Here is a 20,000-nt window from a genome sequence, read left to right as displayed (position 1 = left end):
ATATATAATAATGTGTGTGTGTTTGTGTGAGAGAGGAGAGAAGAGTGAGGGGCGGTGGGCATTTGACATTTCTCAACAGGTGCTTCATTGTGCGTGTTTGTGTGGTGGCCGTGCAAACAAGCGGTTCCTTGTGGGGTCTCGGAAATAAATCGATTAAGGAAGAAGAGTTCGGAGTTTGAGTATCCATGGAATGCAAGTCACTTGCCGTGAACAGTTTCTCGTCTTTAGTTGTCTTTGGTTAGAATTTGAGTTGATTCGTTTCTCGAGATCTTCATTTAGAAGTTCTCAAAGTAACGATTCACTTTCGATTGCGTTTAGGTTGGTTATTATTTTCTCCTTTATTTTATGGTCTGTCCATGAGAGAGAGAGAGAGAGAGAGAGAGAGAGAGAGAGAGAGAGAGAGAGAGAGAGAGAGAAAAGGGATTGAACATGAAATGAAAATTAAGTGACACAGTGTTATGGAGAAAAACAAAAAAATTACTACGGTGATAAAGAATATTAGTTATTAATTTTAGACAAAATAATACCTTTTAGTTTTAGTTTATTATAAAATTTAGGTTACCATAAGTACTTTTCGTACGTGCTTCTTTAAATAAAGAATTATAATTAACAAATTGTAGCATTTAAAACCTGTAAAATATTTACAATAGATACATAAACGGAAACACACTACAAGGTTTCATCTCATCCTTCGCTTTGTGCAAAGACGAAGCAGTCGTTATCTTAATTCATTATTGTTGCTGCAGTAAACTTGAAAGTGGCCGCTAGATTTAAGAACATCGCGAAGAATTAGAATGATTTATTGTTACTGTTTGGAATGGGGACGGAAGTTCAAATGTATAATCTTTAACAAGCCAAAGGAAAACTACATAGCAGCGAATGATCTGCCAGCACTAGACTTAAATTTTTATCCCGGACCAGTATTTCAATAGCAGTATAGTCATCAACGCCTTGGTAAATTAAAAGAATGAAAGATAAGAAGTAAGTAGAAGTTTCAAGGACTCTGAACTGAAACACAGGACGATAAACAACCTTCCCTCTACAGTAATGGCTGTAAAGTAGCAACTTATTTGTCGTTCAAAATAATGAAAGCTTTTTATTGCTACATGTTTCTCTTTCGTGGCGCTTTGTTTGTCCGTCTTTCGGTACCTTTTATTTCTCTCTCTCTCTCTCTCTCTCTCTCTCTCTCTCTCTCTCTCTCTCTCTCTCTCTCTCTCTCTCTCTCTCCGTAACGGAATATAATGCAATGTCGAATGTAGTAGTTTTTGTCATTGTTGAGAACAAGTTTAATATTGTTCTGTTTATTTTTTTTTCTTGTAATAGCTTGAACTTTGGCCGTAATCGAGCCATTGGTCATTTAGTTCGTTGTTATTAAATCTTCGATTATTTCCTTGCACGGTTTTATTTCTTTGGTATGGTTATAGTGTTTAATAATAATAATAATAATAATAATAATAATAATAATAATAATAATAATAATAATAATAATAATAAAACGCGAGTTCTAGTATCATTATACTACGGAATTGTTTTTGTATATTGTTCCTAACTGGCTGTGCTCTCAACAGATCTGTAAGAGTTTCATCTTCAGCATCATCGTCATTACCAATAGCATTATTATTATAAAAAAAATGTTAGCAGCACTATTTCGTCTTCTTCTTGATAGTTCTGTCACCATTTAGCACCACCGCTCGTAAGATTAATGAGATTAATGGTAATAACAGCAATAGTTAACATTATCTATGAACCACGAAATTCACATTCAACAGTCATTCCTGTTTTGCCTGTCGGGGGAGCCAGAGGCACACTGAGCAAGCTACTGACCGATTGCTTGACTGCGGGCCAAGAGTAGTAGCCAGACACCCGCTAGACTTGGTGAGATCATAACAGAGGGAAGGAGGGGGCGGGGTACAGACTTGATTTTTGTTGAGGTTTGATTTATTTATTTATTAAACTGACGTTCCGACATTAACAGAGAAAGATTTATTGCTGTGCTTGTTTGTATGCGTGTGAGAGAGAGAAGGGCGGGGGACGGGATTATCATTTACGTTGTTAAGGGAGAAAGACACTGATTTCTGTTGCTTTGTGTCCACCTGCAGTATATATACTGTATCATTTGAAATTCTTAATAATAGTTTCAACCGGGTGGGGTGATATTACCTCATCAAGGCCTTCCCGTTTTACGTACTTACATTTTGACGAAGTAATGATTACAAAGGTCCGGTGTTCTCTCTTTTTCTCACTCCCTCTCTCCACTTTTGTTGTGACCCATAGCAGTTGACTAACAGCAAGGTATCTAACTCACTGCTTTGGTCCGCAGAGTCTTGCTGGAAAGTAGGAAAGCTCATATTTCCCTCCTCGTCCGGTTCGGGAACAGTGTGCTGGTTCCTCAGTTTTTGAGATGGATGCAGTACTACTTTGCTTTGAGAAAAGTATGAAAGAGTGGTATGATATCTGTTTCAAATACAGAGAAACAGAAATTTCCATTGCTGAGAGAAAGAGATACATTTTCTTGTGTGCAATAGAGGGGGAGAGCAGTTTCCGTTGCTGGGCGTTATAGAGAGAGAGAGAGAGAGAGAGAGAGAGAGAGCAACTGATTTCTATTGCAAAGAGATAGATGCTGACATTTTTTCCTTGGTGTGGGAGAGATCGGTTTTCTTGCAGAGAGAGAGAGAGAGAGAGAGAGAGAGAGAGAGAGAGAGAGAGAGAGAGAGCCTTCTGTTGTTGAGTGAGAGACTGATTTCTGTTGCTCTGTACATGGAAGAGAGAGTGAGAGATTTCTGTTGCTATGTGCATGAGAGAAAAAGACAGTTTCTGGTGCTGAGAGACTGATGTCTGTTGGTGAGAGAGAGAGAGAGAGAGAGAGACTGATCGCAGTTTCTATGTGTGTGAGAGTGGGAATGGCTGCATTTTGTTAATTTGTGTGATACAGAGAAGCAAGGTATTTGTGATTATTGTTGGAGAGAGAGAGAGAGAGAGAGAGAGAGAGAGAGAGAGAGAGAGATTTCTGCTGTGAGTAGTGTAAGATCAACTGCTAGTCAGCTGGCTACCCCGCTCAGTGTTGTTTGAGAGGTGGTCGAGTTTGGGTGTACGCCTCGCCCATCTCTTGCACACCCACACGCGCGCCGAGCCTCACGATACTCCTGTCCGATCTTTTCATCTTTCAAAAATAACTCCGGTGACTCGAATTAACGTTGCTTGCTCTTCTGCCTTGGCTGAATGTTGTGCTCTTAAAGTCTGAAGTGTTGCAAGAAAATATGACAAAAAAATTACTTTTTTTTATGGAACGTTTAAAAAATACGATTCGACTATGTTGATTTCTGTCTATAATTGAAGTTGTTTTTTAAGATTACTGAAATTTCGAAGTGAAAGTGCTCTATACAATCTTTTTTTTTTTTGACTATTAGATAATTATTTTTGGAAAATTTTGTCGCACAGTGCCCTCGAACTTTTAAACAAAATCTTTGATAAAGTCTGTCTGTTTTATGAGATCTTCCAGGAGATTTAACATCAAGCATTGGATTTTAAAAAGAGCTGTATCCTTTATATGATTTGAATTTTGATATATTTTCAGTATGACTGGAAAAAGCGACCTTCGAAATTTCGACATTGTCAGCGACCAAAATCATTCGACTTTTTCTCCTCCGAAGACTCATTTTGCTACAAGAAACGTCTAGTATTAACTTATTCACTGTGAACATATACTAAAATGAGCGAGTTTTCAGTCATTTGGGATCTCAAAAAATATTTGATGGAGCATAGAAAAATGTGATTTATAGAGTCTAATTAGATTTTTAAAGTGGGAAAGATTGACAGAGAAATGTGAATGTCAAGAAAGCAATCTTAACTGAAGTGTTTAAAACAAATGAAAATCTAAGATAATCTCTGCTAGTGGGAACTTTTAGAGAAGGAGAGCCAAACATCTTGAAGTTTTCATGGAAATTTATGAATATCAATTTGGGCTAAAACTGAAAAAATTAAGACATTGGAGAGTATAATAACTCGTCTGGTACAGTTGAAATCAGACCGAAAGTAAAAGCAAGGCAATTGCAGAGTGAAAAGGCTTCGATATCTTCAATAGAAAGCAAAGTAGGGAACCATCTAGCTAATCATGGATGCAGTGTACCTCTCGAGGCGATTTTTCTTACTGTTTCTCACCCACGTGTGGTTATTCCTTCTGCAGGGCGCCCTTCAGGAGCTCAAGGTCTTCAACGACCCTGGCAGAGCAAACGTCCAGTGCGACGACTCCATCTCGGTGAGTACATACATGTTCTGGCATTATTTTGATTAACTCCGATAATTTAATTTTCGTTGCACGTAGTAGTTGGAGCCGTCAGTTTTGCTTTTAATATTTTTTTTTTTAGGTTACTATATTATTGAGTTCTCTTTTCGTAGATTGTGGCTAAGTATGGGAAATTAAATGGTGTCGTCTTAATGTACGCAGACAATTTATTCATTTATTAGTTGTCTGTTTGCAGGAGACCTGTTTTTGTATGAGGTTCCTAATGTAATTCATTTATGTAGTGTCTGTGCTTGCTAGTCAGCAAGAGAGTATACAAGGTAAGTGAATTATTTCTAATGAAGCGTCTATCTTTAGGTGAATTGTTAGGTGTTAATTCTAATTAACTGAAGTCTGTTTTGTATGAATAGTACAGTGAAGGACGAAATATTTGCAGCTTCCGAATCCCATTATTTGTTTTGTCTTTTAAAAATGTAAAAACATGACATTAAGGACGGCCTATACCTGCTTTGCTAAATTTAATAATTGAAGAATATTCACCAGAACATATCATCCCATCCTTTCGGTAATGTTTCCCTTAATTGTTGGGCGTATCTGTGCTGCTGTATGTGGCTGCTTGGTTATCTTGGTTGCCTTACAGTGGGTGGTAACTTCATAACCAATTGTCTGTCCCAAACCTTGAGGTGGACCATAAAATGCTATTACATTCTACAGCCATGCATTGTGAGTTCCCTCTTAAGCGCACGCATGTTCCTTTGTTTATTTATATAGTTTAAGGTTTTATTTATATATTTAGGGTTGCTGATAGTTGTTATTAATCACGTTTATTCATTTAATAATACTTATTTGGATTCAGTTCGATTCATTGCTTTTAAGATGTTTCTCTTTATAGATTTTTCCTCTTCCTCCTGCCATTTCTTTTGCGTTAGAGGTTTCTAATATGCGTTAAGGTTTCTCTCGTTGATAACCTTCCGGCTTCATCTATCAGAATGTTTCCACTTTATGAATAATAATAATAATAATAATTAGATTTATTATCGTGCCGCAACAGCACCTTTTCAGGCATTTAGTAAACTTTGGCCGTCAAACTTTGCACCAATTAGCCACTATTGTTTCCTTATTAGTGCAAAGTTGAAATCACGCATGTCGCGCGTGAAGACCCAAGTACAAGCATTCGCGACTCTGTGTTTGAAATGATCATCGGCTGCTTTGGGATGAGGTTGGCGCCTAGACGATAAGGTGTGCCAGTAAAGTGTTCATGTGACTGCCTTCAATTTCTATTTATTGTTACACCTGTTCACTGAAGTGCCAGAATTACCAAGCGATGTCAAGGGTTTACGGATGTGCATTTTATGATGAATTGTTGCAGATAATGTTTAAGTCATTTCCCAACATTTCGACATGTTTCATGAAGTGCCAGATATGTTAGCGCTTAAAAGGTGTCACCCAGATATACCCAGGGCCAACGGATATGCGTTTTATGATAACATTTTCTCCAACACCTTACACCTGTTTTCTGTAGTTCTCATGGAGTAAAAGGATAGGAGGGTGTGAAACAGATATATATATATATATATATATATATATATATATATATATATATATATATATATATATATTTATAAATATACAGTGTATATATATATGTGTGTGTGTGTGTGTTATGTATGTGTATGGTTTTGCAATTTTTCTATGGAAACCCATACAACGAGAAATATATATATATATATATATAATATATATATATATATATATATATATATATATATATATATATATATATATATATACACTGTATAGTGTTCTTGTGTAGTGTACTTTTTATCCTTTTTCTTCTTACAGGAGGTGGTTTCAGATATACTGCCTTTCTTATTCTCAACTAATATTCTGGGATGAGGTTGCTAGCCTCATGACCTGCTCTACCGGAATCTGGCATTTCTTGTCGGTCACCCTTTCAGGTAAAGACTAAATCAGGAACCGTTGGTATTGGTAACACGTCTCATGTAGTCAGGTCCCGGCTAAAACTGTAAATAAAGGAGGAAGGAAGTAAGACGGGGTAACTCTGAAGGGAAAGATAAACCGTTTCTTGGAAGATTAAGAGTAGTGGAAAACAGGCGCAGGAAGAGAATCTCAAAGCCTACTAATAAAGTAATCTGTTGGCTTTGGCTGTGTTGCAAGTCTGCCTACGTGATTCTCTTTTCAGGTTCGTTGGAGCAGTGACCAAAATACCAAAGTTTTCTAATAAATACCGTCGAATGCCACAAAATTTTTCTATGAATCTAATATTCATCTGTTTGCTTGTGGTGGATAAGACTGAAAGGGCACTGTTGGGTGCGTCAACTGCCCAGTGCCCTGGGGTAGCCGGCAACTTGCATTTCGTCGTCCTGTGTCACCACGTCAGCTGGCCGGAGGGATGTACTTGGGTTGCATGAGAGACAGCTGATGCACTCTCCGATATATCTTGTGAAAGGTTCATCTTTACTGGAGAATAACGATGCTTCCTTCAGCATCCCCCTGTTTCTTCTTTTCCTTCATCCTGTTTGTTCTCTGTTGTCGCGGGTGATTCACCTTTTCTGTAGACAATTTAAAAGATGCCCCCTTCGTCACTTTTTTCCTTGTTGCTGTTTCTTTTATTTCCACGAGGGGTCCTTATCACTGAAGAAAACTGAAAAATTTCTCTGAGATGTCTTCTAGCGTTCATAGTGCTTTTCTGCAGCTGAGAGCGTCAGTATGCAAGATTGTATTGCTGTTCATTGCTAAATGAGTCGAGTTAGAATTTAGTTGTTTTACATAGGCCAGGGTTCGGATGAGGAAGAATGCCATTCGATATCTATTAAAAGAGCATATGTGACGAAGCATATGCAAAAGTTGCGATTTGGCTCTCTGTGTTTGCATGTATCTAGCTTTCTGTTTTTATTTCTCTCTGTCCATGAGCCTATCTGATTTTTATTCTCGCTGGCTTTTGCAATTTGTGTCTGTGTATTATGCATTTATGTATTTATTGATCGATCTTTCTCTTTCTGTTTATTTTTCTTGTTACTGTACCTCTCTTTATCTGTTTTGTTTCCACTCATTTCTTTCTTCATCTCTCAGTATTTCTTTATCGTATATATTTATCCGTATTTTTTTTCCCCCTCTCTCTCTCTCTCTCTCTCTCTCTCTCTCTCTCTCTCTCTCTCTCTCTCTCTCTCTCTCTCTCTCTCTCTCATCCTTTAAAAAAACCCAGATGACTAAAACCTTAAGCCTCTCCTTCCACTCGAGGGCTATCCTCCTCCAAGTAGCACCTATTAAGGCGTGAAAGACTAAAGAGGAGACGGTTCCCAGCAATCGTCCTGAAAATAAGGGTTGTATTATGGTAGGACTCCCTCTCTACAACCCATCCTTCAAGACTTGCATCCTGCGAGGCATCCTTCAATGCTCTCTTATCCAGTGAGCCATCCTTCAATGCTCTCGTGTCCTCACGAGTATCCTGCGACCTATTTTCAGAATGTTTAGGAGTGCTGGGTGCTTCCCTTATCGGAATTACCCGCCTCTTTATTTCTGATGTGTGTGTCTATTAGGGACGGCGGGGCTCCTTTTGTGTCTTCGTTTAATGGGTTCTGAACCACTTTCGAGTCTTTTTTTTTTATCTTTTGAATCTTTAAATCATTTTCTTTCAGTTAATTTGGCCTTATGTTGACGTGAATGCTTCGTTTATTATGTTTTGTTATGCCATTCAGTTATTCCAGGCTCGGTGGTGTTTTTATAGAAGTGACGAGGCTTCTTTTGTGGTCATTTTATGAGTTCGAAACAGCCTCGGGATCTTTTATTTCTTTTCTCTGATGTTCGGTTCGTGTTTACGAGAGATTTTATCTTACTGCAAGTCTCCTTATGATCCGTTTTATCCGTCTGTCAATTTAGATAACATAAAATGCAGTATATTTGAATGAAAACAGAGGTGTCTATTTTCGAGGTGAAGAGGATTTTCTTCCTTTTTTCGTTTAGTGAGGTTGGAATGAGACCCAAATCTCTTTGCGTGGTCTCGTTTTAATTAATTTTCGGTCATCTCTCCCAAACTCGTGTTATTAACTTTTATTTCCTGGTTGATTTATTATTATTTAACGTCTATTTAGTGTCTATTAGGGTTGGCGGCTTTTTGTGTTCTTCGCTTAATGGGTTCGGGGTGAGTGAATCCCTCGCGTGTTTTCTTTGAGGTTATTTCTGTTCGTGTCAACGACATTGCTTCGTTTGTTTTGAGCTATTTTTATAAGTTGTTATTATCTTTCTTGTCTTCCAGCGAGTCTTCAAAGATGTTTTAAGCTGGGTCCGTTCTATAAAACTCAATCTCTATCTTTTGAATCTCTTTGAGTTGAGCACCCCACTAGACTGATTAGTGTATAGTGGTTGTTATTCAGACGTTTAATTTATGGTTAGTGTTTATTGTAGCAGAATAATTATCAGTTGCATTTAACATAGAGTAACTGGTGGTTCATTTTTGTTCCGATCTAATTTTTGTGTTGTCATGTTCATTATAATTGGTTAAATTATTATGAGCTACGTATTTTTTTTTATTATTTTTAATGGATTGAAATAATCGCTGTCGCGTTTCGTATTTTATTTTTGCGTATGTTTAGTTTGGCTATGCGTTTATTAGTGTTTATCTTTTAACTTCTTGGTTATCTCCTTCAGTTGACTGTATCGTTTTATTTTAATAATTCTTTTATGATATGTATTTCAAAGTAAGAACGATGGTTTTATATGGTTATAGTAACGTAATTAAATATAAAAGTTTGTGAAGATATACATACTGTATATACATATATATAGATATATATATATATATATATATATTGTATGTGTGAATGTAGTATATAAATACAGGTTCTTTGCAAGTTTTTATCCCAGAGGCTCACTCAGTCTAGCCCCCCCCCTCTGTGGTTTTGGGTTATCTAGCTAGAATATTGAGATGAACATTTATAGAAACAGACATTTCCAGTACTGCACCAGTCCTTGAATAATCTTCGCAAAATAAAAATTCAGTTATGTCGTGATGTCTTCGAACTTGCCTGGACACCATTTTTTTTTTTTTTTTGCTTTTTCTTCATAAAGCGGTGTGTGTGTGTTTTTTTTTAAAGAAATTAGTTTCCCTTAGGTAATTTATGATATCATTTAGGTAATATCAAAGTCTCATTTGTATCAGAATGGTTCGTTTTGCAAAGGTTTGTCATCATAAAATGTTAGTACAGATAATACTTCTATTTCAGTTCATGCGTTGAATGGCAATTTAAATCGTGCATCTTTGTTTCCGTGGCTGGTGTTAAAGACACACCTCTCGGTTCAATAAGCAGAAATACGAGGAATGACTTACGGCTTAAAAAGAACTCCCAAATGATTTGTGTGCATATAATGGTTACCCTTTCTTCCAGCACGGACTTTTGTAATTGTCCTCCTCGAGTGTATGATTATCTACGTTGGAATAAATTTTGTCTTGTGTTATTAAAAGTAGTCCATACGATGCATTTCTGAAGCTGCTAATTCTCCCTTACACCTCCCTTGAAAAAGAATGGGTTTGAATTAATTATTGGAGGAAGCATATCTATGCTTAGTAATGTAAGTTAGGGTAGGTTACTCAGCATTAGTTAATGTAAGGCAAGGTTAGTTGAAGTGGGGTTGATTTGGTTTGATAGGTAACTAGCCTATACTGCAGGAAGAGCCTCGATGGCCAGGTCAGTTAGAGCAGCAGCTCGGACTTCTAATAATAAACTATCCGTATAGATGAGTCATCAAAAAAAAAGTTTTTCAATCATACCGCTTTGACTTTATCTTTAAAGGTAAAGAATTCCTACACCGTTATTGGTTGTCATTTTTAGTTTTCTGTAAAAGAAAATTATTGAGATGGCTATTTGTCTTTCCGTCCGAACTTTTTCTGTCCCCCCTCAGATCTCAAAAACTACTGAGGCTAGAGGGCTGCAAGTTGGTATGTTGATCATCCACCCTCCAATCATCAAACATAAATTGCAGCCCTCTAGCCTCAGTAATTTTTATTCTATTTAAGGTTAAAGTTAGCCATGATCGTGCGTCTGGCACCTACCTCAATAGGTGCCAACAAAACAGGTCACCAACGGGCCGTGGCTGAAAGTTTCGTGGGCCCCGGCTGAGAGTTTCATACAGCATTATACGCTGTACAGAAACTCGATTGCTTCGGCGCATTTTTTACTTGTTTTTATAAGGAAAAAATGGCTTGTTGTTTGAAGGACTGATGGTTATGACAGAGCCAATTGCAGCATATTTCATTTTCGATGAACTGCCATGAAATGTGGAGATATGTAGAAGTGATCAAAAAGATTTCCTTAAGTAAAAGGATGGATCAGTGTGTTTTGAGATGGTTCGGTGTTGTAGAAAGATTAGGTAATATTGTTTTGGTGAAAAGATTGTACAGTTTTAAGTATTGGGAGGAAGGAAGAGAGAAAGAGTTGTTAAGGGCTGGTAAGATGGTGTGAAAGAGGCTTTGGAAAAGGCCCCGCCGACATCTAAGAAGCTATAGTGTGTGTATGTGTGTGTATACACTGGGATTAAAAGGCAAGTGCGTGCAGGCGGCTCGACGCACCTGATAAGCGGTTAAAGTATGATAAAGTTAATTTTTAAAAATGTTTAAGTGATGCTTTTATTTCAAAATGCACCAAAAAGTATAAAATAAAACTTCTGTGATCCGCAATGTTAATGGTTACTTACGCCTGAATATAAAGCGTGGGGCGCGTACTCACTTAACTTCCAAACAGTTTTATTCTGACATATTTTAATTGAGAAGTTTCCGAAAGCAAGATTTCACAGCACGAACATGTGGGATTAAATCTCGCTTTGTACCTAGTGATGATGCAAGTTGGTTAAGACCCGAAGAGGTCTGTGAAAGCAATGAAGGCGGTAAAGTGATTGTTATCAAAGACTCGCATGTAATTTGGTTACGTACCCGGTAAGCTTCCTCAAGAACCACTAAGAGTAGGCTATACACGTCATTATTAGAAACTGCTTGACAGTTCGCATTACTGACGTGAAATTCTGCATCCATAAAGCTCTTTCTTTACCTATGTCTGTATATACACGTTGCATCCATAAAGTACGTTTTCAATAGAGTACAGTACAATACGTGTCTTTATAGAATTGTTTGCAAGTTAGGGTAGGCGGCCCACGATTTTACGCTTAGGCATAAGTAAGCACAAACGTCGTGCATACCAGAGAGTTTTTTGAGGAAAGCAAGGAAAATAATGCAAGGTTAGGCAAACAGGCGGCCACCCTTTTATGTTTAGGCGTAAGTAACCATTTATATTGTGGATCACAGAGTTTTATTTTATACTTTTTGGTGCATTTTAAAATAAAAACGTGGTTTTAAATTTTTGTTAACTAGTTTTATTTGTGATTTTTTAGTGTTTGACAGTTGAATAAGTAAGATTTGTATCACCGAGTGACTGAACCGATTGCAAAGCCCCATCCTCGCTAGTTGGCACGGTCATTACGAAAGTGCAGGAATCTACGGTCCCGGCACTGCATGTTTCACACCTACGAAACCATAATCTTGGCTAGGTGTTTCTGCATACTACGCAACGATAAAATTGCAGTATTATTATTTTTTCTGTAATATTGCATTGTCACTGACTCTGAACATATACACCAAATCTGGACGAAGTCGGTTCATTAGAAGCGAGTTAAAAATCTGTTGCAAGTTTTGACCCAAACAGACAGACATAGAAATCAAGTTATATGAGAATGTGTAAAAATGATGATATATACAGTTTGTATATATATATATATATATATATATATATATATATATATATATATATATATATATATATATATATATATATATATATATATATATATATATGTTTGTATATGTATATAAGTGTTTGTGAATGTAATGAGCTTAAAGCCCTCTTAGCTTCTCAAATTCTTCACACTTTTTGGGATATGCTTGTTGCTATAAAGCCCCAGACCCAAATGCATGACTATGAAGAATTTCTGACGTCCGTAGTAGGATTCGAACCCGCATCCGACCTGACCACTTAAACAAGACACTTCGCATGTGACAGGCATTTGAAGTGCCTGGTTCCACACATTTGGAGGTACATGATTATTTCATGAGCGGCCACTTTGCTTGTGCTGAAAACTCGAAAAGACGTCCCCACAAATGGTAATGGAAAATTCGTCATATTTTGCATTTATCATCTTCATATGTCTTTACAGAGTGATCCAGGAGCAAGAGGCCAGCTTTATCTAAGCAACAACATCGGCTGTTGTTAATTCGATATAATTTCGTGGCCATTAAGGCTCAGGCGACCGTATCTATTTGGTCACGTCTCAAAATTTTTAAAAGTTTGCATAACTGAGACTATTAGTCCAATTTTACTCAAACTCTGTGTAGCTGCAATAGGCGAATCAAAACGGATTATGGAGAAAATGAAATCAAATGAACATCACGTTGCCTGGTAACGTTAGCCATTTATAAATCTTGAACGCAGGACAGTGGGTGTTACTGGAGAATTTTAGCCATGGTTACTGTCTGATGTCTGGCTTATGTGTGATGCCATTGTCTTGAGGCCCTGAAACCATATTGGTAAATTTGGATGACCTAAAAACAACTACTTTTCCATAACGCCCCTACGAAATAGCTTGTTTTGGGTATACATAAACAAATGACAGTAGTTAATTTACAATCCCTGTGCAATTTAGGATTTAGCGGTCGTATTGGAACTGATGTACGCTATGCCTTGAAGCCTCATTTACCAGCTATTATTATTATTATTTATTATTATTATTATTATTATTATTATTATTATTATTATTATTATTATTATTATTATTATTATGGTAGGGTAATTGTTGTTATCTTAAAACTCTTTTTACTATTGATGCTTTTATGGCCCAATTTAACGCAATAAAACAGAACCCTATATTCTGCTGATTATCACTGATATCATTCTCATGAAATTCATACGAGTAATTTATGTCTGTGGTATGCATTCCTTGCCCTAATATGAAGATTAGCTGCCAGGGATGGCCTAAATTTTAGGGTCAGGTACAGCCACTTTTGGTGCCCGGTGTTTTCCAAGTTTGCTGCGTTTCATGAAGCAATAACGCTAGTTACTTGGCCTCGTGTTGGCACATGATCTCGTTCTGATACAAGTGCTTATTGTACTTACCATTCCGAACTGTCGCCAAGAGGTCCTGCGTTTTTATTAATTATTAATATTATTATTATTACTGTTATTATTGTTGTTGTTGTTGTTGTTTATTTGCTACTGGCATGTAATCATATGGAACAATTAAAAATGGTAATTAACTTATTTAGAGAGCTTCTACACATTTGAATACCTTGATGTAAAAAAAAGAACAACTCTCAAGAGAATGATAGAAACGCCTGTCCTCAGTTACATTAACAGTTCTTCTCATCACTCATACGAATAGTAAATACGAACAGATAGCATTCAGTAAACAGGCATGGCATTGTCTACTAGCAAATGGCACGTTTAACATCAGGTGACTCCCAACAAAGGATCTCTGTGCACACTCTGTTTCAATGACTTTGTTCTTTCTGTGCAAGACTTTTTTTTCTGTGGCTCCTCTCCTCAGGTCGTAGATATGCATTCGCAACGTCTGGGCTCTTTTTTTTTCGGTGACTTTGCTCTTAGCTCTTAAAATATGCCACTTCTTGTGAACTCTCACTCCCAAAACGCAAGATTATGGGCCTCCGGCCAACGAAAATAAAAGGGCGGATCGTGATTTATAGTTCGCGCAGAGATTGCTCGGGATGTTTTTAGCGGTGTTCGCTCGACTCGAGTAGTGAGTGAGTGCCTGCTTGGCCCACACTTCCTTGTCTACTCGGTGAGGAGGGCCCCCTGGTGGCCTGAGGAAGGGGTTAGGGGCCGGGTTGATTGGCACACGTATCAATTTAATTTTGACAGCGGCTTTTTCCTCTTTTTGCTTGAAGTGTGAAGCGGTAGGAGAAGGTTGAATAGCATGTATGCGGTTTTAATTTGTCTAATTTTAGTTGTCTTTATGCGTGAAAGACAAAATAAGGACGCGAGTGGATTTTTTTTATTATTATACGTTAAGAGGTTTTTCCGTTAGGGGAAGGTTAAGTGGCACGGGATGGTTTTAATTTTGGCAGACATCAGCTGCCATTATGCTGGTGGTGAAGAAATGCATTGGACGCAAAGGTGAGCCTGACTGACTTGCATAGGGTTTTACAACCTTATGAGAGTAAGGTTTTATAACCTTATGGCTTCTGTTAGAATACCAAGGAATAATTTTATTCAGCCGACATTCAGAAATTGAAAATGTGCAGTCTATCAGTGTTACTGTCTTCAGTCTCGTAACTTGCATCAAGCCGCCGTAGTGGTGCCTCCTCGTCTGTCATTGACAATTGAGGAAAACAGACACTTTTATGTGATTGTTTTCTCCTGTAACTTTATGTCACCGAAGATAGAAACACATCGGCGGTTTTCTTCCACTTGACCACATTCTTTGGAAGTCTTTCCTAAGTTTTAAGTTTGAGAGGTCGTTTCTCACTTATTTAGGCCACACCAGTCCCTGGTTTCCTCCATCGTCTCTACTACTCCTAAAGGCTTTACTTCTCATATAAGCTTTAGTTTTAAAAAGGGCACTTGTTTTTCCATCCCTTTGGCCTCTTGTAAAATCATAGACACCAGCCAAAGCGTAAAGTGTTTTTCTCCCTAATCACATTTCTAACCGTGAACAAGTAAAAAATGCGCCGAAGTTTCTTCGGCGCAATCGAGTTTTCTGTACAGCGTATAATGCTGTATGAAATTCAGCCACGGCCCTGTGGTGGCCTGTGTTTTTGGCACCTAAAGCTGTGCCAGACGCACGATCATGGCTAACTTTAACCTTAAATAAAATAAAAACTACTGAGACCAGAGGGCTGTAGGTCTAATTTGATGTTTGATGATTGGAGGGTGAATGATCCAAATACCAATTTGCAGCCCTCTAGCCTCGGTAGTTTTTAAGATCTGAGGGAGGCCAAAAGTGCCGACTGACAGACAAATAGCCATCTCAATAGTTTTCTTTTACGAACAACTAAAACTAGCTCTGGCTGTTATGTCATCTGGTTTTTCTCTAATCGTCTTTGTCCTCTCCTGCAAAGAACCCCTCTAAAGTCAGTCACACTGTGTTGCTAAATGTATCATTTCCAGCTGGTCTTCTCTCAGCATCATATGTTGATGAATATGTCATCTCCATAAATTTTATTATTAATTTTGCAAGGTCAGCGAGGTTCGTGTAATTTTGATTCTTTACAGTATTGATTAATTTATTTTCAATGTGGCCTGTTTACACAAGCCTGATGAAAACTGGGAAAAAAGGAAAAGGAATGGTTTGACCTTTCACACTAAAAGTAAATAAAGGACCCGCCCCTCATAAAAGGGCCTGTTATAGGCACCGAGAAAACTAGAAGCAGGGAGGGATTCCAGAGTTAGTAGATGTGGCGGAGCGAAAAATAAAGGCTGAGCAACCTTACCTTAAGTGAAAATTCAAGTTGGAGTTAAACATAACTTCTTGTCCTCGAATGGAATGTCAAGGAAATATAATTTTATTTCAACTGCGTTGTAGAATCAAAAAGAAAGAAATCATACGTAAATTTTATCTATGTTGTCTCAAGTGAGAAATATTTGAAGATAAAGTTGATGTAATTTATTGAGTGCGAGAATGAAATGTGCAAGAAATTGAAGTGATGCTATTCCTATGTTCAGGAATGTAACTGTAGGAAATTCAAGCGATTGTTTTATTTATATCCCCTAGAACGAAGACGTTAAATATTTAAATTAGAGTGCTTTAATATATTCTGGATTGAAGGTTGTAATAAGTTGAATTTATACTTTCCAACATTTCCTAAAACATTCTTGAATACTAACTTCATGTTTTACAATATTTCATATAAGGAAGACGCTATAAGATTTGGTTAACACACAATGAAAAAACGCTGATGGAACAGGTACAACTGCAGCCATCATGTACATCTCGTCCAATGTCAGTTCCGTTTTGTACGTGGAGAGATGCTAGATAGTCCGAGACTCGGTATGGACCTCAATCTTCGCTTATATGGAAACTAGTCCGAAACGCTACACATTGGTGTATGCTAATTAGACGAAAAATCTTTTCTAGTAATTTCAATTAGTAGTTTGTTGTTTCGTAATGTTGTCCAGTTATATGTAGTTTGAAGATGGTAGTTGTGTTAATTTCCGTTTATTGATGCAGTAGCACTGATAAACAGTATTTTTGGTATTTCTTGCATTGTAAAGGTACTACCATTCTCATTTTCCCTTTTAGTGTATGATGTGTTTAATACAGGCTACTTTTGAATCATCCTGTTCATGTATTTTTATTTTTTATTTTTGCTATTTCCCAATTTCCATTTACTTGAATAGTTGTTTATTATTCTTTTTGTTTGTTTATATTCGTATGTTACATGTTGAATTTTATATGTTCCTCGCTGCTTAACTGTTTTCTTCACTTTTGGCCAATTACTTCTTAATACAATGGAAAATAATTTTCCATTATGCCTTTGACCTTTCCCCTGTTTATGTTATGGCTTTACTTGCTGACATTTATCAAGTCTCCCTTAATAATTAAGAATGTAGATTTCTTACATAATTAACAGTCTCTTGATGCGACAAACTTGCTCTGTTGCGCGATTCAGAAAAAGCCGCAAGACTGTCATTGACGTTTCAAATGATGTGTTTGTTCTCGGTGCTGTTTTATGCATTATAAACATTTATGTGTGTGTGTGTATATTATATATATATATATATATATATATATATATATATATATATATATATATATATATATATATATATATATATATATATATATATATATATATATATATATATATATATATATATATATATATATATATATATATATATATATATATATATATATATATAATATATCTATATATATATATATATATATATATATATATATATATATATATATATATATACATATATATATACAGTATATATATATATATATATATATATATATATATATATATATATATATATATATATATATATATTGGATGCCGGACCATGGCAGTAGAACTCCTGTCTGGTATTAGAAGTTCCGTGGTTCTATTCAGATGTGAAGTTATGAATAGGAACCAGCCTCATCTGGGATCAAGAATAAGTGCTTAATGCTAGCAGTCACATCCATAGAGAGTTACTTAAAAACAGAAGGCCTATATTTGGGCGCAAGTCCTTCCTTCTTAAGGGGAAAAAACCGTTTGGCGAAGGAAAAATCTTAACTTGCTACAATGTATCCTTTTCGCTTACAAGGATTGGCTAACTCCAGAAAGTGCGACCCATTTGGAATTAACCCAGTATTTTGGGACGAGGTTGGTGCTAGCCCTGTGCCTTCCTCCACTTCAGATGATACCCACTACAGTCGACCATTTACGAGACATCACCTGATCATTGTTTAGACTAAATCAAAAGAGAGAGATTTAGCGAAAAGTCCCTGCTAGGTTTGGCCTTGCCGGGGAATCGAACGTTAACCTCCTCTCTGGTGAAACAATCATTGTTAGGTCACCCATGTACACATTTATTCACATACATACACATTTTTGTATGTATTTTTTCAGTATTAGGCAAAACAACAGTCACTACCGCATTCTTACTTTGTAACTGCTGGGTCGTGGATGAATCTTCTGTAATGAAAACTTTCACAGGATTAGCTAAACTAGCAGGGACGTTTCAGTTGCAGTTACCTTGAAAAGATTCTACAGCACAGTAAAATGTGGACTAGGTTTCCCAAAGGTAAATACACTACATAAATTGCAATAACTTTTTCGTCGGCACAGCGAAGATTTTCCTAAAGATGTCATGGAGCCAATTTGACTTATAAATAAAATTCTGTTGGTTTATTGAAGGAGCGAAGTTTTATAAACGTTGAAAATGTTCCTAGTAGGAAACAATGCTGTTTGGGAAGGATCAGGTTACTTTAACTTTAGGGCTTAAATACACAAGATAGTTGGTTGTGTAAGTATGCTTCAGTTTTGTACTGTATATTTAGGCCTCTTCGCCATAGTAGTAACTAATATATTAACTTTGGGAAACTTAAGCAGAATACAGTTGATAAGATACCTCTTATGAAGTGCAGACTGATAACCTCCATTACAACCAGATGTTTTTTGTGTTTTGCTCCATAGCGTATTTTTTATTTTTTCTTAGTATCACACACACACATACACATACACACACAGATAGATAGATAGATAGATAGATAGCTAGCTCCTTTTCCCCCAAAGACAGACTTTGATAAAAAAAAAAAAATGATAATCCCAGTGTGATCCAACCCTACTTCACTCTATAACCCTTTATACAATTTGGTCCCTGTACCGAGTCGCTCCATCGTCTCAAAACAGGACCCATCGTCCACTTCTCTTGTCAGGATTTACACTGTAAACTCTTCTTCTCCTAAAAGACAAACAGGCCTTGTGAGACAGATGGCTTTCACCCTCCGACCCCGCAGAGAATATGTTAATGACATAACCTCTGTGGTGATGGGCGCTTATTTGACGAGTTCCTGAACTCCTGCATTTTCTGTTCTTCTAACTTTAAACGGTTGCTTGCATTCTCTCCACAAGCAGCTGCTTTGCTTGTAGTGTCATAGCTTTGTATTGCCTTGTAGATTGGAGTTTCTGTGTGCTTGAAAATTTAAATTTGTGCTTGCATACTCAGGTTTTTTTTTTCTGCCAACGAATGACTTGCTCCTTCGTCATCCGTGGCATTATTCTTTCTATTTCCATTCCTACCTTTCGCCATGAGCGTGCCTTCAGATAATTACGCTATCAGAAAGTAAATTTCTTTTAAAAGACTTTGCGTGATTCCGTGCTCTGTATGACCTGTTATTACTGCAATAACTAAAATGTTTTAACGGTATACCACTTCGTTGCAATCAATAACGACAGAAACATTCAGTAATTCATTATCTCGGATCCCCTATGCTACTCCTCAAGTCTTATTATATAATATTTGACTGCCATCTGTATCGATTCCATCAATTTAACCATTTTTATTGCTGTCTTTATTCATTTAAGTTACCTAATTAATTGACTTTACTATAAATCGTATTAGCCGTATTGGGATTAACCGTGTTAACTGGCATCTTCAAAACCTCTTATGATTCTTCAGTACCACCTTCAGCTTTAAGCCGTTGACACTAAACATAACCAGCTATGGGATTCAGGTTTCTTTATTGTTTTTTTGATAATTTTTAGTACCCATTTATGAGGATACCGATGGCACGGACAACTTACTGCCCATATCTATACCAGGCTTCAATTATAAGGAATAAAGTAGGTGGATCGGGTTGAGGATTACCCCAAAGCAATAGGGTTACCTTTCGGAAGAGGGGAAACCGTAGGAACAAAGAACAGCAAGAGTAGGAAAGGCATTCGAGTGGAGGAAGAGCAGAAAGACAATCTGCGAAATTGATTATTTTCCTTTTATCTTTAGTGGTCTTAACGGCGCCACTCATTCAGCGGATATATTCGACACCTTTCCGTTGAGCACAAGAGTTTCGCTGAGATGTTATCAGGTAATCCCTTTCACCTGATTTCAAGGCTCCCTCTCCCCCTCCCTCTCTTTCTCCCTCTCGTCTGCAAGAAAACTTTTTTAAATCGAACCGTGTTTTGACTATAGTGCCATTATCTAGAATAGTTCGTTTTGTGTTCTGTCTCGCTAACGCAAGGAGGGTG

At 37.0% G+C, this 20,000-nt stretch overlaps 1 protein-coding gene across 12 annotated transcripts in view; it reads left to right on the top strand.

The window, feature by feature from the left end:
- The window catches only part of Mp (Multiplexin), a 657,865-nt gene that overhangs the window by 398,471 nt on the left and 239,394 nt on the right, over positions 1–20,000 (top strand). For 9 of the 12 annotated variants that reach the window (XM_067131161.1, XM_067131168.1, XM_067131166.1 and 6 more), the window contains one exon: positions 4,184–4,255. In XM_067131161.1, the coding sequence (XP_066987262.1) occupies positions 4,184–4,255 (72 nt within the window). Of the gene's footprint in view, positions 1–3,057; positions 4,256–20,000 lie in introns of those variants that run through there. The other 3 variants (XM_067131172.1, XM_067131170.1, XM_067131171.1) reach the window with 3 other exon arrangements.

The sequence above is a fragment of the Macrobrachium rosenbergii genome, chromosome 29 (genome assembly GCF_040412425.1).
Source record: "Macrobrachium rosenbergii isolate ZJJX-2024 chromosome 29, ASM4041242v1, whole genome shotgun sequence".
Taxonomy (NCBI): Eukaryota; Metazoa; Arthropoda; class Malacostraca; order Decapoda; family Palaemonidae; genus Macrobrachium; species Macrobrachium rosenbergii.
The sequence above is the reverse complement of the archived record's forward strand: the minus strand, read 5'-3'. Positions and strand labels throughout refer to the sequence as shown.